At 45.1% G+C, this 26,941-nt stretch overlaps 2 protein-coding genes across 2 annotated transcripts; one reads left to right on the top strand and one right to left on the bottom strand.

Annotated features, from left to right (window-relative positions):
• Positions 1–492: 492 nt before the first annotated feature.
• On the top strand, positions 493–10,117 carry INO80E (INO80 complex subunit E). The gene is made up of 7 exons (XM_072599047.1): positions 493–623; positions 919–989; positions 1,098–1,150; positions 2,234–2,312; positions 3,300–3,411; positions 4,293–4,409; positions 9,255–10,117. The coding sequence occupies exons 1-7, from the start codon at positions 543–545 to the stop codon at positions 9,477–9,479; spliced, it is 738 nt and encodes a 245-aa protein (XP_072455148.1). The 5' UTR covers positions 493–542; the 3' UTR covers positions 9,480–10,117.
• Positions 9,594–21,512, bottom strand: DOC2A (double C2 domain alpha). Its single transcript, XM_072599013.1, has 11 exons — positions 21,354–21,512; positions 19,924–20,229; positions 16,812–16,891; positions 16,336–16,410; positions 15,866–15,975; positions 12,709–12,835; positions 12,494–12,553; positions 12,029–12,192; positions 11,606–11,687; positions 10,996–11,092; positions 9,594–10,830 (listed from the first exon to the last, which is right to left on the bottom strand). Exons 2-11 carry the CDS (start codon positions 20,213–20,215, stop codon positions 10,688–10,690), a joined length of 1,230 nt encoding a protein of 409 aa, XP_072455114.1. The 5' UTR covers positions 20,216–20,229; positions 21,354–21,512; the 3' UTR covers positions 9,594–10,687.
• Between the last annotated feature and the right edge of the window lie 5,429 nt (positions 21,513–26,941).

Here is a 26,941-nt window from a genome sequence, read left to right as displayed (position 1 = left end):
AAGTCTGAGCGTGGTCTTAATTCTGCCGGCGCAGCATCATGAGTTTAAAAACTCCAAGAGGGTCGTGATCTGCTTTTCAAAAAAAGGGAACGTCGTAGGACGATCCTCGGAACTTTTAACTTCTCCAGCGGAGGTATAGGAGGACACCCGACTTTTCTCAGCGTTCGTGATGTCATCGCGTCCCTACGCGACCGTTGGTCAATACCTCCGCTGAGCCAGAGTTAACTTTTTTCTCCTCTTTGCTGGTTTCATTGCGCATGTGTGTTTCCCTGATGCTCTCGGGTAGTCCTTATTCGGGCCGCACTCTTCCCAGAAACCTCTGCGCGGGGGATTCTGGGAATTGTAGTCTCAAGTGGGAGTGAGTAGGCGGATTCCGGAAGTTGTGCGCTGAAGAGCGCCTGTTGTGGGGTGGGGAGTAGGTAACGGTTCTCCCCAGGCCTTGGCCGGGGGGGGGGGGGCCCTCCCCTGCAGGGCCTGTACCCCGAGCCTGAGTAGCATCGGGCATCGGACCCCCGGGGTGGGTGTGTTTTCTCTGGCCAGCCATGAATGGGCAAGCGGACGTTGAGGTAGACTACAAGAAGAAATACCGGAACCTGAAACGGAAGCTCAAATTCCTAATCTACGTAAGTGCGTGTCAGGGGACGGGTCCGAGCCTGGCTCCTCCTGCCCCAGGGTCCTTAGACCATGCCTCTGATGGGGTCCTCTGTGAGTCACCTCCCTCCTCCTCCCACCCTCCCCAAGAAGGAGGCCCGGGAACAGTCGTTCTCCCCCCCCCACTCCCCCAGGGATTCTCCTGCCTATGCTCTGTGCCCTTGGGCCACCCCTTCCCCCCGAGCCTCAGTTTCTCTTATCTGTGAATAAGAAAGAGGGTTTGACCAAGGGCCCTTCCAGCTCTGATGCTTTCTGATGCTCATGCAGGAGCATGAGTGTTTTCAGGAGGAACTCAGGAAGGCGCAGAGAAAGCTGCTGAAAGTGTCCCGGGACAAGAGGTGAGAGGGTTTGGAAAGGGAAAAGGAGCAGGAGGCTAAGAAAGGGAAAGAGCCCGAGAACCAAAGGGAGCACTCCCTTCCACTCCTCCTCCCCTTCTCTTTCTTTAGTTTCCTTTTGGATCGTCTGCTGCAGTATGAAAATGTGGATGAAGACTCTTCTGGTGAGTAAAAAACTAGAGCCTAGGGACTGAAGACCCTTTGAAGAGGGAGCATTGCCTACCCCTTCATCTCTTTTCACCAGAGTCCTTGAGTGCCTGTGCTGACGGTAATAATTCGGACTCTGTAAAGTTTTTAAGACTGACAAAAAAAAGTTCTCTGACTCTTCCCCAAAACTATTTGAGGTGAATAGTCCAAACATCTTTTGTCTTTTCTTTACAAGTGAGGAAACTTAAGATGAAGGAGATAGAGTTCCAGGACTGGCTAGGACCATGCATCTGTCTTCCCCATTGACTGTTAAAGCCTCCTGCCTGAATTTATTCGTCTCCTCTGAAGGCTAACATAGGAATCAGAGGAACTGGATACTGGTTCCAGTTCTATACTTTGGATAAGTCATATTTTAGGTCTTAGTTTTCTAATCTGTAAAATGAAGGTGATGATTCCTGCCCCCCTTCCCACACAGGCTTATTGTAAAGAGTATTGACACAAATAATAATAACAACTGTCTGTGTAGTATGGCTAAGTTTTCAAAGCACTTTTTTTACAGTCACATAGGTAGATATTCTGTATGGTATTATGCCTGTTCTACAGATGATGAAACTGAGTCTTAATGAGGTTGTCACTTGCCCATGGTGACACAGCTGTTAGTTTCCTGAGATAGGATCCGAATTTAAATCTTCCTTACTCAGAATCCAGCACTCTCTTATGTAGACACTCCGTTTAGGAAACAGATGAGAGAAATTATTATTTACGTTAATTGTTTCCTGATTGTCTGCTACATCCAGGACATTGTGCTGGATTTTGGAACTGTAAGAGAGTTCCTGCTTGCTTCTCAGGAGTTTGTAGTTTAGTTTGGGGAAAGAGGCCATGTACCCATAAAGGTAGTTTACAGGGTAAAGTAGTATTTGCTGACTGAGGCCCTTGACCTGGAAGGAAGGAGAAGACTTATATGATCAGAAAAGATGGGGGAGGACATTGCAAATAAATCCGAACAAGGAATGTGCATGGTATATTTAATAAATGTATCCATTCAGTACAAAGGGCACTGAGTAGAGAAAATAGCCCAACATTTCTCTCTTCCCTTCTAGACTCAGAAGCCACAGCATCCTCAGAGAACAGTGAGACAGAGGGCACACCCAAACTCACTGAGACACCAGCCCCCAAGAGGTGAGAACATCTCCTCCTTGTCTCAAAGACAAGCCCTTTCTGTCTTTTCTTTTTATCCCCCTTTACATGTTTTTTTTTGTTATTCTGTACTTAATATAACATCATCAAGCATGAACATTTCCATATACACAGAAGAATAGAAAGAGAATTGCAGGAGAAGACAGGAATCTGTTACATACAGCTTGCTTTTCTTCCAAAAGAATACAATAAATTCACCATGTTAGTTTCAAAATCGTCCTAATTGCCTGCGTCTCCTGAGTCTCTTGTTGTCTTCTGTAAACGATCAGTGCTACAAATGACCCTCTTTTCTTTTTTTTGTATCTTTATCACCCCTTTCCATGTAGAAGAGGAAACACCTTCAAAACAGCTCACCCTTGTAACAAATAAGAATAGTCAAGCAAAAACAAAATCCATACTTTTTTTTCCATCTTAGAAAATAATATAGCTTAATATATGTCTTTGATCCTTTGCTTCTTTGTCAAGTAGTTGGTAGCATGCTTCATTAGTGGGTCCTTTGGAGTAGCAGTCATTCATTGCATTGACCAGAGTTCTTAACTCTTTAAAGGTTGTTTGGTTTTTTTTTTTCCAATGTTGTAGTCATTGTAAAAATTGCTTTTCTGGTTCTGCTCACTTTACTGTGTCAGTTTATCTGAGTCTTCTTGGATTTCTCCAATTTAAATGTTTTATCGTTGGTTATGGAGCAATAAGAGTCAGTTACATTCATATACCATGATTTGTTTAGCCATTTCCCAACTTTTAGGCACTCCCTTCATTTTCATTTCTTTTCTACAATGAAAAGTGCTGCTACAAATATTTTTGTGCATTTAGGTCCTTTCACTCTTTCTTTGATCTCTGGAATATTTGCCTAGTGGTGGCATTAGCTTCCTGTCTTTTCAAGAGGGAATGGTACAAATAGGATCTAGGCTAGAGACAAGGGTTGAAGGTTTGCTGTTTGGGGTCTGATCTTCTCTGTTGTCCCCTTTCTAGGAAAAGAAGTCCCCCTCTGGGGGGTGCCCCATCCCCCTCTGGCCTTTCACTACCCCCATCCTCAGGGTTTCCCCTGCAAGCCTCCGGGGGCCCCTCTCCGTACCTGACCTCGGTGAGTAGAAGTTTCAGTGGTCATGTTTTGGCCAAGGTTTTGATGTGACAGCTTTAGTTTCTGCATCAGGAAAGTAAAGCTAGCTGTCTTGCTTGAAGTGGGTTTCACAGATTGGCTGAGACATCAAGTGGTGAGCTTGCTTCAGGAACTGGCAGTGGCATTGTTATTGATGGGCTCTGACTTTGTGTCCACCCAGTGTTCATAGGGGCTGGTGTATGGGATGTGTCTACCTTGTTTGGCTATGAGTTGTGTCTGTAGTTTTGCCCAGTCTAGTAAAATTGACTTTGTGCAGGATTTTCATAGACAGCCTTTTTGGAAAAAGCACAGCCAGGCTGTTGTTGGTGATGCCCTTAGCTTTCCATGATGCCAAAATGCCAAGCTGAGGGCAGGCAGCAGCTTCTTCTGAATTAGGAACCAGCTTGGTGTAACTAACTAGAGATGAGCTGCTTTTGTAGTCTGTGGGTCTTGGCCAGTTACTTTCACTGATCTGAGTGAAGCTGGCCCCTCCCAGCACTCGGTGAAGTCCTGTGTCCGTCGTGTATCCTCCCCCCCCGGCCTTCCCAAGTTTATTTTTATGCCAACTCAGGATCTTTGCAGTGCTGGGCAGATATGAGGCAAGTAGAGGGAAATCCTTCAGGAAGATGAAGATCACCTCCATGTGAGGGGATGGTTGGCAGTGTTGGGGGGAGGCAAGCAGGTGTGGAAGTCAAAGGATAGACAGCTGGGCCCCACCATGCTCATCACCATTTTTTTTTGTTTTTCCATTTTCTCTTGTTTGGGTTTCTCCTGTGCCTTCCCTTCCCTCCCTTCAACTTCTTCTCCCTCTCCCAACATCCATCCTTTTCCCATCTTCATTCTGCCCTTTTTCCCCTCCCCTGCAGCTGGCCTCCCCCCCATATTCCCCCTTCCCCTCCGACTACCTGGCCCTGCAGCTGCCTGAGCCCAGCCCCCTGAGACCCAAGCGGGAGAAACGGCCCCGCCTGCCCCGGAAGCTCAAGGTACCTGAATTTTGGGGGAGTTGGGACACTTGGAGGGGGGGGTATAGTGTGGGTTTGGGGTTACCAAAATGATAGGTGCTACTGGCCCTAGAGGAGAGCTCAAATGTAGGAATTCAAGGATTTTTTGCTAAGTATTGAGAGCCTGTTGTGTACCCAATGTACTGTGCTCAGTGCTATTGGGACATAGATGTAGAGATATGAAGTATATAGAAGTATAAGATATGGTTCCAGCTCTTGGGCTACAGTCTGGTTTGATAGCCAAGTTTGACCTTGAAAAAAATATAAGCCATGCAGTTTTAAATTCTGAACTCTGTGAGACAGAGAAGGAAATGATGAATAAGGGGGGTAAAGTTTCAAGGAAAAACTTCAAGGAGAAGGTGGGTCTTGGCCTGAGTCTTGAAGGATGAGTAGGTTTTGGATAGGTAGAAGAGAACAAGGAAGAACAAGGAATCCTTATGAATTTCATAACATGGGCAGAGGTAAGTATGAGGCTGGTGTATTTTTGGAACTAGACGAGACAGTACACAGAGATCAAGTCCAGATGGTGGAGGACCTCAGAGTTCTGATGCAGTGCACCATTCTTTAGCAGAGGAGTCATTTGATAAAAAGTATTGTTTGAAAAAACTGACAGACCAGAAAGTTAGACTTGTCCCTTTTGTCCTCTCTGCTTTCCTTTATTCTTTCCAAGAAAAGCTCAGAGACTTACACAGCGTCCCTTGAATCTAGTCTAGGTCAGGTGTCCGTCAGTAAACGTGTGCATTAAAACCCATATTTTACACCAGTTACTGTGCTACTAGGAATACAATGTTTGGAGGTAACATGCATCCAACTACATACAAACACGGTGTATGTGGGATCCACTGAGGATGCACTAAGAGTAAAGGAATACTGGGCAAGGGCTCTTGCAGAGGGTTGGACCTTAGCTGAGACTTTAGGGAAGCCAGGAGGCAGAATGAGAAGGCATAGGGCACAGCCAGTGAAAATGCTTGGAGTCAGGAATTGTTCAAGGAACAGTAAGGATGCTGTTGTAACTGGATCAAAGAGTAATGAAGGGGATTAAAGTGTGAAAAGATTGGAAAGGTAGGAAGGGGCCAGGGTATGAAGATTTTTAAAAGCCAAACAGAGGATTTTATATTTGATCCTGCAACTCATAAGGAAGCCATTGTAGATTATTGACTAAATAAGTAATGTGGTCAGACCTGGGGTTTAGGAAGGTCATTTTGGCAGTTAAGTGGAGGCTAAACAAGGAGGGGAGGGGGGAAGACACTGAGGCAGGGAGACCAAATAGAAGACTACTTCTATAGTCCAGGCCTTAGGTGGTGAGGGCCAGTGCCAATGTGGCAGCAGTGTTAGACGGAGAAGAGACCATAAGTAGAGAAGTAGAATCAGTAGGACATGATTACAGATTCGATATAGGGGTGTAAAGAGTGACCAAGGAATATGACTGAGTTGGGAGGATGGTAATGCCCTAAAGAGTGATAAGAAAGGGGAGGCAGAGCCAAGATGTTGCTGTAGCAGGAAGAAGTATGTCTGAAATATCTAAAAAAAATGAGATAGACTGAATCCTGATCAGGAATCCAATAAAAAGTCATGGTGAGTCATTTTTTGAGCCAGGGTGGGCATAAAGAGACAGATACATGTGTGGACCCTGAGGACAGGATCTGACTAGAACCATGCCAATAAGAGCATTTCACCACCCAAGAACTGAAAGAGCACTAAGACTGTTCACCAGAACAAGACAGGTTCAAAGACCCACATTAGGGCACCAAGGCTTCATGGGAACAGATGCCAGCTGACATCTTTGCTGCTCACTACCCAGTTGCAGGTTACAGATCAGGGTGGACTGAATAGGGGGCCTTCATTCAAGGGTAGCCTTTGGGGTAAGGAGCATTTACAGGCCCTAGGCTGTATATTGAGTGAGGAACAAGTCCAGAAGCAAACAGTAGCCATCAGGCTCTTACTTAGGAGTGGAGTGGAGACTCAGTTTCAACTTCCAACCCAATCTGAAGCCTGCAGAGGAATAACCAAGGCAGGAATCCCAGACCAAAGGGAAACCTACAATTCTGTCACTGAACCAGCAGAGTTTCCCACTTGGCTGACAGTGACTTGAGTCCAACAGAAGTCTACTGAACTTCCAAAGGCCAAGCTCACAGGCCTGTTGCTCAAACCCAAACCCAGATCAGAAACTTGAAGAGCTCAGACCAAGGGACAACAGTCAGACTTGCCCTGGATCAGACTACCTTGGAAGCCCTGAAAGCTTCACAGTCCCCAGCTTGAGCTGTCTTTGAAATCCTGGAATGATACTGCAATCAATACCCCAAGAGAGTAGCATCAGGACCAGCCTAGATATTCCCTCTAGAAGTATGCAGGGCCTGATTCTAACGGTTTGAAGTCAGGAAATAGGCTGGAAGAATGAGCAAGTAATAAAAGAATCCTACCATTAAAAGCTATTGTAGTGACAGGGACTTGCAAGACACAAAGCCAGGAGGAGGATGACACCAAAACATCTACAAGCAAAGCCTCAAAGAAAACCACAGCTTGGGGACAAGTTCAGCAAGAATTCCTGGAAGAGATGAAGTGAGTTAAAACAAGCTTAAAAATATTTTTAGAAATTAAATGAGAGTGCTAAAGGAAAAAAATAAAAAAGAAATAAGAGCTATGGAAGAATTGGACAGGGGATTAGAAGTTTAGCACAATAGGTAAAAAATCTTACCCAAAGATCAAATTCCCTAAAAATTAGAATGGACAAAATAGAAGCTAGTGACTTCATGAGACAATGAGAAATATTAAAACAGTCAAGAGACTGAAAATATAGAAGAACTTTTAAGGTATCTCATGGTAGACACAGTAAATGGGGAGTTTGGAAGAATGGGTGGTTTAAGGAAAGATTTCAGTTTTTAAGTATAAGTGATCTACAGTTCAAGATATTTTCAGGACATCCAATTGGAGATATCCCATAGGCAGTTAGAAATTTGAGATGGGAGGTCAGAAGAGAGGTTAGGGCTTGAGAAATATATTTGGGAATCTTTGCATATGAATAATTGAGTCCATGGTAATTGAGATCACCAAATGAAATAGTAAAGAGGGAGAAGAGAAGAGGACTCATGACAGAACCTTTTCAGGGGACTCTTAATGATTAGTAAGTAAGACCTGCATGAAGATTTAGTAAGGAGATTGAGGAGCAGTCAGACAGGACGAAAATCCAGAAGGGGTGATGTCAAGAAGTAAAGAGTACTCAACAGTGACTGATGTTGTAGAGATCAAGAAGGATGAGGATTGAAAAAAGGCCGTGGAATTTGGCAATTAAGAGATCATTGGTAACTTTGGACAAAACCATTTTAGTAGAATAATGAGGTTGGAAGCCAGACTGCAGAGAGTTAAGAAAATGAGAGGAGAGGCATTGGAGGCACCGGTTGTAGACAGCTTTCTCAAGGAATTTAGCCATTGAAGGGAGGGGTGGAGGACAATCACTGTTGGGGATGGGGGAAGGGAAGGATGGTGTAAGGATCTGTTCAAGCTGAGGGATGATGTATGGCTTTTGTGCATCATTGTTTGCCCACAGCCATCACCTACCTCCTCATTCTCAAGGGAAAGGTTGGGCTGAAGACCCATCTAGCAGCTGTGATCTAGGATAGAGTTAATAAAGGTGGTAACTAATTTTTTGATAGATAGAAATTATAATACTATCTATCATATTACATATTTCATATTACTAATGAAATTTATTTAAGGAGAATTTAAAACCTTCAGGGAATATGGTATCAGCTCAAGGAAGAATTTGAAGGAAAAATCTCTTAAGTTATGAAACTGTTAGGTGCCCCTTTAATAATAACTGGCATTGATAGAGCACTTGAAAAGTTACAAAATACTTTCTTCTTGATAACCCTGAGATACCACCATTTTTCAGATGAAGAAATTGAGGCCTTGAGAGATTAAGTTTGAAGGAGTATTCAAATCTGTGCTCTTCCAGTGGATCACACTGCCTCTGTCTTAATGAGAGAGACCTTCAGAAAGGCATCGGTTGAGAGATCAAAAATCTTTAAAGGGAGCTGGCTCAGAAAGAGCATTGTTCTTGAATTGTATTCCTGAAGCTACTGGGTTAGCTTGTTGTTGACCTAGCTTGCCAACAATTTTTTATTCCCTACCCAGGGTTTTGCTGGCATGTGTTTGAAATCTGGGGAAGAAAGGAGGTGCTGGGAAATTTTAGAGCATATGTGCTCCATACTACACCCCTCAGCCAACAGACATTTTCTGTTAATTGCAAGGCTCCCACAGAATTTATAACACATAGTAATATACTGGGCAGTTGGTATGAAATGCCAACCAAGTGGCTTCTACCTTCTCCCCTTTTCCCCCTGTACCAAGTACCAAATTGCAGTCACAATTGAACTTGGCCATTGGATTTGTCCCTTTTACTTGGCTAATATCTCCACTCAGTCCTGCTAGATTCTGGTGCCAAGACATTGGAAACTTAACTGTGAGTACTGGCTGAACTGGGCCAGTGGCTTTAAGGCAGTGATCGTAACAGACAACCTGAGAAAAATAATTCTGCAAATCTATAGAGAATGGAGTTTTCAAGTGAAGCAGTAGCAGGGTTACCCTGATACTTTGGAGCTTTTCAGTGTGTGTTACTAACTAACCCACAGAGGGGGTCACCTGACCAGAGTATAAAACTATTAGTGATGGGTAAGGAGACCAGGTGACCTTACCCAACTATGTAGACTAATAAAGGAAGGGAGAGGTCCAATGAATTTTCAGAGAAGTTCATTCCAAGGATAGGGAGAGAAATTTTCCTTATTATCTTTTATTCTTCTGTATCTTTCTCCTCCTTTGTCTTTCCTACAGATGGCGGTGGGGCCACCTGAGTGCCCAGTGGGGGGTTCACTGACCTTCCCAGGCCGGGGAACTGGTGGTGCTGGGGTAGGGGCAACCCTGGCCCCATTGGGGCCTCCTAAGCTGCCCCCACATACCATCCTGAGCACCGTTCCTCGCCAGATGTTCAGTGATGCTGGGAGTGGAGATGATGCCCTGGACGGCGATGATGACCTTGTGATCGACATCCCGGAATGACTCCCTACCCTAGCCCCTTCCCTCCTTCCAGTTGCCAGGTGGCAGTGGCAACAGAAGCAGCAAAGACAAAGAGTGGTGTGTTTTTGGAGACATTTATTGATGCCCAGTCTTATTGGTCTGGACATTGACAATCAGAAGAGGCGTAAACATGCAGCAAGGCGCCCCCCAAGAAGAGGTGGGGAGGCAGCCCCTAGCCCTGAAAGCTGGCACATGCCACATTTGGATTTGCAGCCAGTGGTGTGCAGGGAAGGCAGGTGGACTCTAGAGGTCAGCACAGGGCTTCCTTGCCCCCTGCTGCCATGTGTGTTGCCTTCCTCTCGCCCTGGATGCAGCCAGAGGGGCCTCTGCCTCCCCTTCCTGAAGGCAAAGACCCCTACACCAGCTACCATTTTAATGGGGCAGCTAGATAGGGCTAGTTTGTTTTGTTTTTGTTTTTTACTGCAGACTTTTATTAAAGGGGTGCTTGGTGGTTTTTTTGTTTTGTTTTCTGAAATTTTCTCGCTCCTTAACCCTCTCCTAATCCGGTTTGCTCCTGCTACAGGGAGTTTTGCCGGGGCAGCTTGGAGAGGTGGATGAGAGGAGAAATGACCTGGTTGGGGGGAGGGAGCAGGGCAATAAATTCTCTCCCTCCCCTTGCACATGCGAGTGGTATGGTTCATTTGCATATAATATCCCATCAGGCAGTAGGAAATTTGCATATATAGCCCCACCCATCCCCTCACAAAAAGACATCCCCACAGTAACAAAGTGAATCTCACAAAATAAGACAAGAAGTGTTGAGGGGGGAGAGGGAGAAGTTTCTCCCACCCCCATCCCCATGTAAACGTGCAACACACTCGTGCGAAGTTGAGTAACAATCCCATGGCCCTGTGGTTCCCCCCACCCCCCCAAGAAGGGGCTCTTCCTTGCTCCCCTCCCTTTCTTCCCACTCTTGCTAAGGTTCTTAAGGGCCTCCTGGAAAGCAGCCTGGGTACCAAGTTCCCTTCCCTGCCCAGGGCTGACACAGGTGGACTTTTCTGTCCTTTCCTGAGCCTAGTGAGATGACAGAGCTTAGTTTCTTCCCACCCCTTCTCTACCCTCTTCACTTTCCAAGAGTGAAGAGGGGAAGCCGTCCAACTGAAGCCCCTGGTTTCCCATGTTCTCTTGCTTCCTGCATTAGGAAGTAGCTTGTGTCCACAGGGCTGGTTGGCTGGGATCTTTGTGGGGTCTTAGGCCGAGAAGGAGGCAGCAGCAGGGGGCAATTCACTGGTCAGGGTATGCCAACGCTCCAGGGTTGCATCTGCTTGTCGAAGACAGTCCCTCCAGTGCTTCAGAGCCTCTCCCCGTGAATTGGGACCCAAGGACACTCCACCTGGGGGAAGGGAAGGAAGGAATTAGTACATAACCCATCAACTTAGTCCAGTGCTTGAATCAAGTAGCCCTATTTCCCCCAAATGCACAGGTGATAAGGTTTCCACATATAAATTTGATCCCCACACTGGTCATTAGAACCAAATCCACTGGAGCTTGATCTTACCAATGAAGTCATTCGATTTGCCAATATCGTAGTCCCAGACGGTAACCTCTAAGGTCTTCGTGGCCAGAGCCGGGAGTTCCATCTCGTAGAAGAATTCCTGAGGAGGTGAGGAATGTGGAAGGCTACTTTTACTTACCTTCACTTCTGAGGTTGCCCCACATTATTTCCCTGATTAGGCCTGTAACCCTGCTCAACTAAGGAAAAGGGACCATGTGAGCACCAGGAAATCTTTCCTGTTGGCCAGCTCCCACAGCAATCACTGGCTGTCTGAAGACTGTGGGGTTTAGAGCTTTGAGGAAGATGGAATTAAGATTCATAACTACAGATATAGGAGCCCAGGGGTCTGTGTATTTCTCGTTCAGGTGGGGCCACCATTAGCACAATTACTAATTACAGTAATTAGCTCTCCTCTGAAGCAGAAAACATCCCTTCTAGATTTTCCAGAATCGTCCAGGGCAGTATGGTTAAAAAATGGTATCATCCTAGTAGTTAGGATGGAAATCAGTGCTCTCATGAAGGAGAGAGCAAGTTACCTTATGACCTCACCTCCATGATCAATCCTCCCACCTCTTACCATCTCTACCTCATTTTCTCCCCACTCCTCGGTCACCTCGTTAAACTCAGGATTCAGAGTTTTCTTCTTCACTGATGTTTTGTGCTTTGATTTCTTCTCAACATCTGGCCTCAGATACCTATGGAGACCACTGCAGGTCAGAATGCCTAGGTTCTGGGAATGGGGAAGGATAAAAGTGGAACTGAGGGTGGGGAGCAGAAGCCTGGGCTGAGTACAGAGAACCGGGGGTCGATGTGGCTAGTGAGAAAAGCATTTATTGGGCATACAAGATACCTGGTTTCCTGCTACTAACTCTTTTTATCACCCGATCTTTAAGGTCCCATCCAAATTCAAAATTTTGCTTCTACGGTTGTAGGAAGGAACCCTACAGGATGAGTGAGGTTGCACAGGAAAGGAGACTGGGGGCTGGGAGTCAGGACACCTGGGGGCCCAAGTAGGGAGTGGGGCTGGGTCCCTCACGTCTTGACGTAGGGGTCTGAGTAGCCGTTGACATCCATGGCTGCAAGATGGGCACATCGAACAATACCCACAAGCAGCCCGTGACGCTGAGAGCTGTAGGTGAGCCTGAGTAGGATTCGCCCCCGTTCCTCCAGCAGGCCCTGGCCCTGCTCTGCTCGCTCCAACTGGGGGAATCAGAGAGGCAGTACCTCAGAAACTGAACCTCCATGGCTCCAGCTACACCCAGTCTGCCCTCTTGCTCAATGCTATAAAATGATTCTTCCTCTCCTGCTCCCTTTCTCCTCTCTTGTCTTTAGGGAGTTAGAGAAAAGTGCTTCCTTCCACATCTAGGCAGGAATTGGCAAAGCCATCTTAAGACCACGGCCCTTCCAAATTGTGGACTTTTCCTCCCTAAAGAAATGGCTCCCTTCTTTCTCTTGAAGGAGACTATGGGTAGGAGCAAGGGGTAGGGCATGATTTCCTTACCTCTTTTAGATAACAGGAAATACCTCTCAGGGCAGCTGTCATAGAGGAAGGTGATGCCAACTAGAGTTCAGAGAGAAGAGGAGATTCTAAATGTGAACTATTCCATTCCATCAACCTCCTGGATTCACAGACCCTCTCCCTTTTCCCAAGGTCTCCAGTCCCCAGTCCCTTCCCGAAACATCAGGAAGTCTCAGCTCCAGATGCTAAAAACTGACCGGAACCTGTCGCTCCAGACAGATGTTAAAGTGCTTCTTCTGGGAAGGTTTGAGACGTCGAAGTGGTACCCGAGTCTCCCCAATGAACTCATTGTGGCTCAGCTTGTCCTCATCACAAACAGAGATCCTGGAGGGACAGAAGCATCAGGGGGTAGTGTCACAGAAAATCTTATCACTGCAGATTCAACTTCAAGCCATCTCCCTTAGGAGAAGGAAGAACCAGGCAGGGGTCAGAGATGATGCCCTGAATGCTGAATGATGACCTCATGATTGACATCCCCTCTCAGGGTGCAGAGGACACTGCAGAGAAGTTGCAGGGGACCTGGAGGGGGAATTCTCCCTCTGTATGGGGCAGAGAGAAGTCCACCTTGCTACCTGGAACAGGAGGTAAGGATCTCATGGGAACAAAGCTGTTACATAAAAACTTTGGGGGCCTCACGATTAGGAACCAATCCATTGGAGTAAGAGCACTAGAAACCCAGCCCCATCCAATCCCCCTTCCTTTCACTGATTAGTTGGAAAATACCATGTGTAAATGGCCCCCCTTTTCTCTTCCCTCCTCTTCCTGTTTTGGACACCTGAGCAGGAATTAAGGATAGGAATGCCCTGCCCTGGGGGCTCTTGGAAAATATAGGAGAGGTCCCCTCTCCAGTGTAAGAAAGACGTTTTCTACTAGTGTGACCACATCCAGTCATGGGTCATATGTCCTCATGTCCCTAAGCCCTAACATTATTGGTAACCAAGTCTCCTTGTTCCACATCAACACCTCACTCCACAGCTTCATTTAGCTAGCCAAAGATGGGTATTAATCCAGGTGGGGGAGAATTCCTAGAACCCACATTCCCCATTTCCCTGGAGAAAAGAGCTGGAACGGGGAGCAAGACCAAAAAGAACTCTTCCTTTACTCCTTCCCTCCCAAACGTCCTCAGCCACAGAGATGGAGATAGTCCAGGAGAGTGGCTGCAGATTAACCAAGACTAGTCAACCAGGAAATGACAGTTTCCAGTCTACAGACTCCATAGTCTGGCCAGTGTGTGGTAGAGAGGAGTCAGGGTCTAGAAGTACTGATAGGAACTGGAGGCAGCCTTGGCCTTAGAGCCGTTGGGTGAGGTAAAAGAAAAAGGGAGGTGGTGTTTGGCCCTAGGGAGGCATCAGCCCTATGGATCCTGTATTAATTCTTTTTTGTCTTATCCTCATCACAACACACTTCTCCATGCCTGTCCTCTCTTCCTGTTTCTCTTTCTTTGCAAGTTTAACCCCACTTCCTCTGTCCTTGATCCCATACCCTCCTGCTTCCTTGTGCACCTTATTTCACCAATTATCCCTCTCATCTTCTGTCTTAACTTGCATCTTCTATGTTTCTCAGCAGGTTTTTTTTCCTCCCCACCTACACAAGCACATTCATGTCTCCTCTTTCCTAACAAAACACTGGCTTGACCCTACTGCCACCTCAAACCACCTTTCTATTTCTCTCCTTTCCTCTACTTCCAAACTCCTCATGTGGTTTATTCTACACTCACTGCCTCCACTAACTCACCACCCACTCATTCCTTAATCCCCAGCAATCTGGCTTCTGTCACCATCATTCTACTGAAATTTTCTCTCCAAGATCATCCACACCTTCCTCTCTGCTGAATCTAAATGGTCTTTTCTCAGTCCTCATACTTTTGGCCCTCTCCTTATCACTTCACACTATTTTTCGTCTCTTTCTGGCTACTCTTACCTTTGACTTCTGTGATACTGCAATATTCCAGCCCTCCTCCTAACTCTCTGACAACTCCTTCTCTGCCTCTTTCTCTTCCTGGCTTCTCTTCCTCCTTCTGTTCTCTTACTGTGGGCATCCCTAAAGGTTTGGTCCTCAGCCATCTTCTCCATCTTCCTCTAAATACTCTTTCCCTTCTCATCCACCCTCACAGCTTCAGCTATTATTTTATTCAGATGATCCCCAAATCTCTCTTTCCAGCCCTCATCTCTTTTTTCCTGAACTTCAGATGCCTATCTCTATCCATCTGCTACACAGTTCCACCTGGATATAACATATACAGAATCAAACTCACTGTTGCTTTCCTAAACCAGACCTTCCTTAGGTCCCTCCTTCTATTGATGATACCACCATGTCCCCAATCAACCATGATTACATAGTCACTTTTCATTCTTCCCTTTCCCTGTCAAAGAAATGGCAGGACTTGACCACTGATTATGTCAGTCAGATAAAAAGAATTGGACTTGATAGAGTAAACTCATCAAAGCCATATTGATGGATTAAACTTAAATGAGAAAATGTATGTAAAGTGTTTTGTAAACACTTAAAGAATTATGTTGCCAATTATTTTTATAATTTGTTTCAATCTTCTCATCTTTTGAATGAAGTTCAAATAGAAACTGCTATCTTTTATATAATAGTAGTAATAATAATTCCTAATATTTATGGTTATCATTATGCTATTGTGAGCTATTATAGGTATTTGTTCAGAGGACTGCTGGACTGAGAGTCATGTTGTAGGATGATGAAGTTAACACTGAGTCTGGTGAGTTAGAAAGGGAAGGACTGGAATCTGATCAACCAAGGGAAGAGAGAATTTTTACAAGAAGGGTGTGGTTAACAGTGTCACTTGTTATAGAAACGTCACTAGGTGAGGACTTACACCTAGGGAAAATCATTTCCTCATTCTGGGCCTCAGTTTCCTTTTCTGTAAAATTCAGAGCTTGGACAAAATAATCTTTAATGCTCCTTCTGGTTCTGAATATCTGATCCCAGGAGACCAGTAGATGTGGCAATAAGACCACCAGACTTTGGAGAGAGCAGTTTCAGCAGGGTGCAGGATGGAAGCAGAGACCAAATTCCAGTGGGTTAAGGGGTGAATTGCAGGGGAAAGAATGCACCAATGTACACTGACTCCTCTTTCTAAATGTTTGCCCATTAATTGTTAGAGTTAGATTCATAGCTTAAAGAATCAGCAGGGTAAAGGGAAGGGTCTATCTTTTTTTCCATATGGGAATGATATGAGCAAGAATGAAGCTGAAGGAGGGTGGAAAGTGGAGGTGGGGAGTATAAAGATCCTGGTGGAGGTGGGAGGTGGGGTGAGTAACTTAAAGATCAAGACCCCAGGAAAAGATGGAAAGGGATAAATTAGGTTGAGAGTTTTCTGGACCTCACCTGAGCACCTTTCGGGTGATATCCTCATCAGTAATTCCCCGGTACATTAAGTCTTCATTCCACACAGGGTTCAGTGTGTTCCTTTGAGTCTTGGTCTTCAGTTTGTTGGCCTATCAGTCATAAAGGAGGTAAAGGGTTCCAAAAGGGATACGGAGCACCCACAAAGAGAAGGGAAAAAACAGAGCTTAAGGTGGAAGGGAAGGAATTTATTCAATTATAAACTTCTTGAGGCAAGTTCTAATTCCTTTTGTATCTCTTTCAGTGCCTATCACGTCGTAGAAGCTTAAAAATAATAATGATGATACATTAAGTTGATTCAGGAAGAGTTTTTGGCTCTTCAGAGAAGTTAGCAAAAAAGGGAATGACTATCACTACTTAGAGGAGTAAGGGAAAGATTCTAGCAAAGAATATGGAGATGGAAATAGGAAGAATAAGGAAGAAGATTGGGGGACCTCAGGATGGGGAAATACCTTGCAAGCCCCTGGCAGGAGGTGTAGTTTGACATAGGGATCAGCCAGGCCGTTGAAGTCCATGGGCTTGAGACCCTAGGGTTAGGAGAGAGTAGAGATTCTTCTCAGTTCCCCTCTTACCTGAGCCCAAGGAGATTCTCCAGGCTTCCCCAAACCCCATCACCTCCCCCCCCTCAACATAAGGATATGTATCTAGGAAAAGGCTAGGGAGAAGAGAGTGTATAGCAGGGCCAGGGAGCTGAAGGCAGAAATTAAAACTGAAACCCAAAGAGAGATGAAACAATAGTGAGTCAAAGAAAAGCTAAAGATGAGAGAGACAGGAAGCTGGGGAGAAAATGTTCAACTTGGTAGGGTAAAAGGGAAAGTGAAAAGAAGGAATATCCCCCACCAGTAACTGCTAGGTCCCTGGGAGAAGGGAACAGGGCTATGGGGAACAAAAGAGGGGTTGGGTCTGTAGAAGTATATCTGGTACCCACCTTAGCCCTGAGGATGCTGCAGTGGAGAGTGCAGGTTGCCTGGTCATAGAGAAGGTCAAATTCCAGGGTGCCCAGGGCAGCTGTAGAGAAAGGTCCGTTCACATCTCAAGCTTAATGGGTCCGAAACAGAACTCATTATCTTCCTCACCCACTCCCACTCCTCCCAACATACACACCAACTGCCCCCAAATCTCCCAATTTTTGTTGAGGGCACCACCAAATTTTCACACTCAACAAAGGTTGAAACAAGTCTTCTCCTTCCTTCTCTTCCTGTAGACAATCAACTGCCAAGTTTTGCCAGTTCTACCTCTACATCTTTATCTTTTACATTCATCCTCTTTTCCCTTTTTTATGAACACCAACCCTAGATCAGATCCTCATTACCTCTTCCCTGAACTTTTTTAAATGATATTTTATTTTTCCCCAATTTACATGTAAAAATAATATTAACATTTGAGTTTTTTTTAAGTTTTAGATCCAAATTCTATCCTTCCTTCCCTTTCTTCCTCCATCTTTGAGATAGGAAACAATCTGATACAGGTTACACATGTGTGATCATGTAAAACATATTTCTATATTAGTCATTTTGTGGAAGAAAACTCAAACCACGGAAGAAAGAAGAAAGGAAAGAAAGAAGGAAGGAAGGAAGGAAGGAAGGAAAGAAGGAAGGAAGAAAAAGAAAGAAAGAAAGAAAGAAGGAAGGAAGGAAGGAAGGAAGGAAGGAAGGAAGGAAGGAAAGAAAGAAAGAAAGAAAGAAAGAAAGAAAGAAAGAAAGAAAGAAAGAAAGAAAGAAAGAAAGAAAGAAAGAAAGAAAGAAAGAAAGAAAGAAAGAAAGAAAAAAGAGAAAATAATATACTTTGGTCTATATTCAGATGTCATCAGTTCTTTCTCTGTCAGTGGCTAGCATTGTATTGCTGAGAATAGCTAAATCATTTATAGTTGTTCAGCATTTTTTGCTGTTACTAGATACAATGTTCTCCTAGTTCTGTTTACTTTACTCTGCACCAGTTCATGTAAGTCTTTCTAGGTTTTTCTGAAATCATCCTGGTCATCATTTTGTATAGCACAGTAATACTCCATTACAATCATATACTGCAACTTGTTCAGCCATTCCTCAATTGATGGATATCCCCTCAATTTACAATTCTTAGCCACCACAAAAAGAGATGATATATACATTTATATATGTGTGTGTGTATACACATATAAAAAAACAAATTAGTCCTTTTCCTATTTTTTTAAATCTCTTTGGGACCTAGTAGTGGTATTGCTGGATCAAAGGATATAGCCCATTGGGCATAGTTCCAAATTTCTCTCCAGAATGATTGGATCAGTTCAAACTCCACCAACAGTACATTAGTGTCCTATTTTCCCACATCCCCTGCAGCATTTATCATTTTTCTTTTCTGTCATATTAGTCAGTCTTATAGGTGTAAGGTATACCTCAGAATTGCTTTAATTTGCATTTCTCTAATCAGTAGTGATATAGAGCATTTTTCTTATGACTATAGATAGCTTTGATTTTTTTTGTCTGAAAACTGCCTGTTCATATGTTTAATCATCTATCAATTGGGAAATGACTTGTATTTTTATAAATTTGACTCAGTTATCTATAAATTTGAGAAATGAAGCCTTTATCAGAGATATTTGCTGTAAAAATTTTTCCCCAGTTTTCTACTTTCCTTTCAATGTTGGTTGCATTGGTTTTGTTTGTGCTGTTTCCTGAATTATTACAATAGTCCACTAGTTTTGTCCTCCTAGTTCCCATCTCCTCCTTCTTTAATCCTATGCCAAACCAAGGCAGAGATTACCATCCTAAAGCCAGATCTGACTATATTATTCTCCAGTATAAAAATTTTCAATGGCTACTTATACCCTCTAGCAGAAAATAAAATTCATCAGTCTAGTATTTAAAGCCCTCCACAACCTTCCCAAATATGTACTTTTACTCCTCCTCATGTGCTCAACATTCTGGCCCTGATCTACTAGCTAATCCCTGAACTCAATATTCCATCTCCAGTCTCTACCTTGGAACAGACTCTTCCTCATGCCTGGAATTAACTCCCTTGTCTGTACCTCTTAAAATCCCTTGTTTCTTTGTAAGGTTCCACTCAGGTGCTACCTTCTGTGAGCAGTCTTCCCTGTTCACCTGAGTTGTTAGTACTTGATCTATCTTACCATTACCTTCTATTATGCTTAACTGTGTATGCTACATGCCACTCCACCCCACCCCTAAAAATATAAGGTCTTTGAAGGCAAGGACTCATTTTGTCTTTATATTCCCATCCATTGCCAGAAATAATGCCTGGTAAGTACTTAGTACTTAAAGACATTGGGGCACTTAATAAATGCTTGTCAAGGTAAAACTGAGAGGCCTGGATGTGTGTGTGTGTGTGTGTGTGTATGTGTATGTGTATGAGAGAGAGACACAGAGAGAGAGAGACACACACAGAGAGACATAGAAGGAAGAGTGTGTGTATCTGTATGAGAGGGAGAAATGAGTATCTGTGCATGTGAGTATATGATGATATGAGTGTGGCTCTGAGTAGACCCCATGTGTGCACGAATTTGAGTGCCTGTGTGTGTGTGAGTAGAAGTATAGATGACTATAGAAGAGTGGAAGTGTGTAAAATAATTTCTGGGTATTTCTGTGTACCTGTGTGAGGTCTGAGGATGAGTGACATTCTATGTGTCAGGAAATATATATGTATGTAACTGTGTATATGACTATAAGTGACTGCATGTATGTGTGTGTGTGTGTGCGTGTAAGAGACAGACAGACAGACACAGAGAAAGAGACAGAGAGAGAGACTTGCTTTTGCTTCTACGTCCTCAGCTGTGACTAGGGCTTGAGGTCTGTGTAGGTGGGAGGGTGTCTCAGCACAAATACTTAATATTGAGGCTGACAGATGTAATGTCACTCTGATGACAGTAGCTAGGCTGCAGCATCAGGGCCTCTCTCTCCCCAAAGGACCCTGGTGTCCCTGGCTTCCCCTACCTTCTCTTTTAGAGCCCTTTATCTCCCAAGCCTCCCCTTCCCAGTGCTCCTAGGGGTCTCCCCATGATCAGCTATCCTGAGACCCCAGCACCTTCCCTGTCTCCCCAGACTCACTGGTATCATCTGAGTCATAGCTGTCCACTTCAGCCCCCTCCTCAGAGGCCCCAGCCCCTCGAATACCAGCCCCTGGGGACAGAGTCAGGGGCATTAGGCTGGGTGTAGCTGCAGCCCCAGTCCCTGGGGAGAGCTGGGCTTGGGGGCCTGCTCCACTCCCTCCACCCTCAGGTCCTAGCCGAGGAAAGTAGTCAGAGATCTGCCGGATGGGTCGAATGGGGCCAGGGCACACATTGATGGCCATGTGCTCCTGGATGTTGATGGTCATTCGGTCACCCCTCCGGCCCCTCATTCACACGTCCCCCACTGGAAAAGGAGGAAAAGGAAAATTAGCTATGGATTCCTCTCCTTTAAAAACCTAAATGACCTTTCCTCTTCACCCTTCTCCTCTAGGCTCCTCCCCCAGCCTTCTGGGCATCATCCTCCTGGAGGATAGTAAGGGTCCTGCCTTGATGGGTCTGGCCTCCAAAGAATGGGAAATGAGACCAGATCCCCCAGAAGAGCCTCTGGAATCTCAGGGCCTATTAGGATGTGGGGGGAGAACAGGGGGAGGTCATCTCTCTTGGGAGGTGCTTGGGGCAAGAGCAGAGAAGAAAGTAACAGAGCCAGATCATTCCTATAAGGGACCATACAGGGCCCTAAGTGGGATCCCCGTGAGGGCTTAGGTGGACTGGGACCTACATCCTCATAAACAGCCAGACCCACAGGGCTTCTCCCCTGTGGAAGTGAGTTAATTGCCTGTGTCTGCCAGGCCTTCATTACTTAAATTCTTGGGCCTGAAATGGAATGGTTAGGGGAGGGATGACAGACAGCATATGGGCAAATAGGGAGGGTGACTGGCTGGACCCTGGCCTCTGGCCTCAGTTTCCTTTCTAACCACAGCTCATCCCTCTCTGCCCCTCATCTGGCCCTGAGGGGCCGCAGGCCTGACTCCAATCTGGTTTCATCCCTGACTCTGTCCTCTTCCCCCCTCCAGGAAATTTCCCTGGACAGAGGTTCTGACTTTCTTGCCCTTGGTCTTGACCCTTCTCCTGAACTCCCTCTGTCCTCCTCGTCCTCCCCGAGGCTCTGTCTCCCCACCAGGCTCAGCCTGAGTTCCACTCTCCCCCCTCCCCCTCTCCTGTCTGTCTCTTGGGCTGTCTGTCCTCCCTAGACTCCATTTATCCTCTGGGCTGTCTGCTCCTCCGGGACCTCTGTGCGTCCCCATTCGGTTTGTTCATCCCTCCTTCCCCCTCAACCCCTATTCCTCAGGGCCTGCTGGGGAAGCCCCTTGCTCTCTTCTCACCTGGCGCTGGGCTTCCCGACTGCCGACTGCCGATAGATTGCAGTAAATGGGAGAGAGATAAACACAGATTCCCCAGACACACAACCTTTCCCCACCTCCTCCCCCAACATACACACCCAGCCCAGCCCAGCCCAGCCCCTTCCACCTGTCTCTGTGGTCCAACAGGTGCTTGAGAACCAGGGGGACAGCAGAAAGGGAATCTCAGAAGGTGCAGGGAGAGGTAGCAGCAGGGAACGCAGAGATAGGAGGAGATTCCAGAGGTGGAGAGAGAGGAGTCCGGCTGTGCGTGCGTGTGTGTGTGTGTGCGTGTGTGTGTGTGTGTGTGTGTGTGTGTGTGTATGAGAGAGAGAGAGAGAGAGAGAGAGAGAGAGAGAGAGAGAGATCCTGCTGGGGAGGAGGGGGTGAGGGAGGTGGAGGCAGAGATGAAGCAAGGGAGAAGGAGAGAGAGAGATGGATGAAGAGAGAAGGACAGAGGGACAGACAAAGAAGTGCAGAAGCAGGCTTGGGTGGGAGGTAAACACATGCACACTCCTGCACATAACAGAGCCCCCCAACACACACACATGCTCACACAGATTCCATTCACACATGCAGTCCTCCCTCACATGCAGTCACAGACATGTTCCCATTTACCACACCCACACACACCACACATGATCAGATACACACTCACTGACACACACGTGTCTCAAACACATGTATTCACATACACATTCCTGTCTGTACCATGCAGAGACAGGGGATTCCACATCCATACAAACACACTCATTAATTCACATGTGATCACACATGTATCTACATGATCTCTTGGAACCCCCTACTTTCACCACACACCTCTATGCTCGCAGACAGATACACTTGGGAGCATTCACACATTTGTACGAATTAATATGCACACACAAGAACACGTTCATACACACACACATAGAGTTCTGGGTTTCCAGGATTTCCAGCACCAGGGACTGAGAAGCGCCTGGTGTTTCCCAGCTCCCTCCTCACAGAACCCGGGAGTTCCCTTTCTTCCCCCTAGATTACCCTTGGTTGCCCCCATTGCTGCTCCCCTCTGCGAACACCCAGGGGCTGTGGCCCCCTCCTCAGTACCACCGCCCCTGCCATCCTTAATCCTCCCAGTGCCTCCCTCTCGGGTCCCAGGTGACTGGGCCTGAGGTATGGCTGACTGGCTCTGCCCAATTCAGGGAAGCTCTAGGTCCTGGTTGCCATGGCAATGCTTTCCTCCTTCTCTCCACCCCAGCCCTCCTTCAACCTTCTTGCTCCCAGACTCCCCCTCCTCACACCAAAGAACAGATTCTGGGATCTGCTGAGGGGGAAGGGACTCGCTTCCCCCCACCCCTGATTGATTAGTCTTTCCCCACCTTGGTCTCTCCCTCCCTCCTCACCAGTCTCCTTTTTCTCCTCACTCTGCTTTTCAGTTCTGCCCCCCGCTTCACAGCCCCCACCCTAAATCATTCCCCCCATTGAAGGGGGCCTGCCTATCTTGATCTTATCTTCCGAGATGGAAGCAACCACCCCTGTCCCAGGCCCCAGATGGTGGCTCATCTCCCCCGGTCCCCCGCCCCATTTGTCCACTAGGTTTTCCTTCCCCATCAATTCATTGAGGGTTTCTGCTTTCCCCACCAGCCTGAGGGAGGGGGATGGGGACTGGAAGATCTCAGCTAATTTTAGGCTAATGAGGCAGCTGGTATCTGGCAGCCTCCAGAGGCGGGGGCGGGGGCCAAACCGTCGGTGCAAGGCTCAGGAGGGGGTGGCAGCTCTCAGCCTCTCCGATCAATCGCTACTCTCCTTTTACTGCTTGGGGCCCCCTGAACGGGATCCAGACACTTTCCCTTCCTCACTGGGTTGTCTGGCTACAGCCAGTGCTCTGTGGCGGTCTTTGAGAGCTGGGGAAAGATCTTGATATTCCTTAGGAAATTATCAGGCCTAGGGTCTAGATGTATTGGTGAGAGAAGCCGTGGGAACAGGAGTAGTGAAAGTGGTGGAGAGGCTCTGAGAGGGGGAGAGATGGGAAGTACTGTGTCAGAGAGGAGGGCTGGTGGGTGGTTGGGGTGACAGTAACTGCCCTGCGGGCCCAATGGGAGGGAACAGTAAGTTGCATGGGAAGTGAAAGGTAGACAATTTGCAGGCCAGGACTGGGGATTATATTTAATAGGAAAGGTCTCTATGTAGGTAGCAGGGTGCGTCTGGCAGGCTGGAAATACGCCTTCTAAACCTCATGTTGGATTTATACAAGGGTTTAGGAGACACAGGCTCTAAGGCTCCGTAATAATACTTAGACTCTATATTCAGAAGGCTTGACTTGTGGCTGGGGATGGGGTGAAGAGAAAGAAAAAGGAGGAAATATCTTTTGTCCCCAGTCCTGCCATCTGACTCAGCTCTTTCCTTCCTGTTTCCTGGTCTAGCAGATGATGGATGGTGACACTTCCCATCCCTCCTCCCAGCCTGGCCACAGCTGAGTCGTCCCATTGGTTCATGCACTTAAGGTTCTATAGGCTCACTCTTCAGAGTACTTAGTGTTGTAGTTATGTCTTTAAGTTCCTAAAGACCACGCTTGTATTCTGTTCATATTTTGTTTTCTCAGTGTTTTATACAGAGTGGGCACATGGTAAATATTGAGTAAAAAGCTGTTGAATATGGATGAACGAACCTATTATCTCAGTAGTGGAAACTTAGCTCTTTATTACTCAAAAGAGGAAGGTAGGAAGTAACCCCAGGTAATGAATCAGGGAAGACATTTCCAGCATTCAAATCATATCTTAAAATAGTAAAGAGCAGTAATCAGCAGCAGCTAAGTAGTACATTGGTTATATCTCTGTACTTGGAGTCATGAAGACCTGAGTTCAAATCTAACCTCAGACACTTACTAGCAGTGTGACTCCAGGCAAATTAACCTCTTCGCCTCAGTTACCCTATCTATAAAATGAAAGCAATAGTAGCAACTACTTCTTGGTTATGACAATCAAAAGAAATACATGTAGTGTTTTGCAAAGCTCCAAGTACTATGTAAGTTCTAGCCATTATCAGCAGAAGTTTTTGGTACTGGTTAAACAACAGAACAATAGATCACTGAAACAGATTAGATAAGGAAAGATGAGGAAAAATCAAACTCAGCAACTTGGTGTTTGAAAAGCTTGAGAACATCAAATAATTGAGAAACAACTCCTTATTCAATAAGAACTGGAAAAACTGGAAAGCTGTTTGGCAGAAATTAAATTTGGACCAACATCTTATACTTTGCACCACACTAAGTTTAAGCATCTTACACTATATATCACAATAACTTCAAAATGGATATATAGCATGAATATTGAAGGTCATACCATATAAAATAAAAGAGAGTGAGATCAGGTACTTTTCATAGTTATGGCTAGGGGGACAGTTTTAACTAAAGGATAGAGGAGATCTACAATAGATAAAAACAGATCATTTGAGTTACATAAAATTTTGAAAAGAAAATCATTGCTGTTAGGGAAAAGTTTTGTATAAGATATCGTTCATAAGTATCTGATATCCAAGATGTATAAGGAACTAACACAAATATATGACTACCTTTTCCTGGTGAATATATAAGTAAGTGGCCAAAAGATATAAACAAAGTGTTCTCAAACAAACTGCAAACTATTAACAGCAATATGAAAGTGTTCTAAATACAACTTTTTAAAATTAATTTGTTTGTTTTCAGTTTTCAATAGTCACTTCCATAAGTCATAAATTTTCTCCCCCTTCCTCCCTGAGATGGCTTGCAATCTTATATAGGTTCTACTCAGATATTCTTATAAAACACATTTTCACATTAGTCATGTTGCTTAGAAAAATTAAAATGATTGGGAGAAACCATGAGAAAAACCAAAACAAAACATAACACAAGAGAAAATTGCTTCATTTTGCATTCCGATTCCATAGTTCTAAATACATCTGTGACAGAAATGGCCATTTGTCCATCAAAGGAGACTTAGATGTTGAAATTCAAAAGAGAAATCAAATATGAACCCTTGGGTATGGGGATCTTGGAGAGAGGAAAGCTGAAGGATCAGCACATCTGGAGGCCCAGAATGGAGGTGATGGAAGAATGGGGTGGACAAATGCTTTGTAGAAAGGGTTAGATCATCAAGTGCCTTGAAAAAGACCTTTTCCTCCACACTATTTATGAGCCCTGAAGGGTGAGGAGCAACACAACTGAGAAGGGCACCTATAGATTTGAATATTCAAGGATCCAACCTTTTAGAGAAGGAAAAGGAGTTCCAGGGAAGTCCTCAGACTCTTGGAGAGGGAGAGCAGAAGCCATCAGAGAATTGCTATAAGACTGAATGCCTGAATGAGTCTCTCATGAAAGTGGGACTCACTAGAATCACCCCTCTAACAACTCCACGTCTATTCCTCTTCCTAAGGGAATCCAAACCACAAGATGGCACTATGAGTCTGGGAGGTATAAGGCCTAGGAAAAGGGGAGACCTACTGGTATGAGAGAATTATTTCAGTTGTTCATAGGTTAATGTGAGTTCTTTATGCACTATATTCTATCAGGGTGAAATAAAAGCTCTCGTATGTCTGACAGGTATTTCAACTTAAGCATGTCATGGGAACTTGGGACCCTATGGGTAAAAGACAACTAGAGGAATATTCTAGATAAATTCAGGCATTTCCCAGAAATTTGTGGAGGAAAAAAGAACCGTTAAAGAATTATGGGTTGTCACAGTGTGTGAGAGTTTTTTCTGGTAGACTTAGATTTTTGTAATAACACAAGAACTTCTTACCAAAAAAAAAAAAAAATCCCAATGGAGGATCTCAAGGCAAAATGCCTGCCACACTCAGAGAGAGAAATATGGAAGTCACTCACATATTGTAGCAGATCATGTTTGTGTATGTGTATGTGTTTGTGTATCATGTTCTGATTTGTTATACGATTTCTTTCATTTATCTTAGTCTGACTACATAGCATGACTATAGTGAAAATATACTCAATAGGAAAGTATATGTAGAATCTATACAGAATTGTATGCAGTCGTGGGGAGGGAGGGGGGGAGTGGGGGGTAGGTGGGGGGGATAAAATCACAATTGTATGGCAGTGATTGTTAAACATTACAAAATAAAAAAAAATTACTTGAAATAACAAAAAAAAAAAAAAGAATTATGGGTTGTTAGGGGAGATGTCCCCAAGATTAAACTTCTTACTCTTTGTGATTTGTATGTTTAAACATATCTGCAAGAGATTAGTGCACTGAGATCTGCATTGTATATACAAACAGCTCTCACTTTACATGGAGCCAGTCATAGACACAGACAGAAGAGGATGGGCAACACCCAGACTGGAGGTCAGACACAGGGTCAGTGGGTGAAGCAGGGTAAGCTTGTCCTCTCTTGGCATTTGGTGGTGATCTTTATGCAGAATCCTTCTTCTGCTTTCACTTAGAGAAGGGTTTTTTGGATGTTATTCTATGGAGCCCAGAGTGGAGGGGTGGAAGTGGAAAGAGCACAGTACTGTAAAGTTAACAAAAGTTGTTGTGGTGGTGATGGGTTGTTTTTTTGTTTTGTTTTGTTTTTGGTAATAAGGATTTTTTTTTTCAGAAATCTTTATGTAAAGTCAAATTTGCATAATGCAGATTTACATAAAGCAAGAAATGTCTGTACTTCATTAGGGATGTATCATTCCTCTAAGGCTATTCTCGCAGTGTGCACTTGCACTCTGGTATCTCCAGACTTTCAAAGGATTATTTTTCC

The sequence above is a fragment of the Notamacropus eugenii genome, chromosome 1, assembly GCF_028372415.1.
Source record: "Notamacropus eugenii isolate mMacEug1 chromosome 1, mMacEug1.pri_v2, whole genome shotgun sequence".
In the NCBI taxonomy this organism is placed as follows: domain Eukaryota; kingdom Metazoa; phylum Chordata; class Mammalia; order Diprotodontia; family Macropodidae; genus Notamacropus; species Notamacropus eugenii.
The sequence above is the reverse complement of the archived record's forward strand: the minus strand, read 5'-3'. Positions and strand labels throughout refer to the sequence as shown.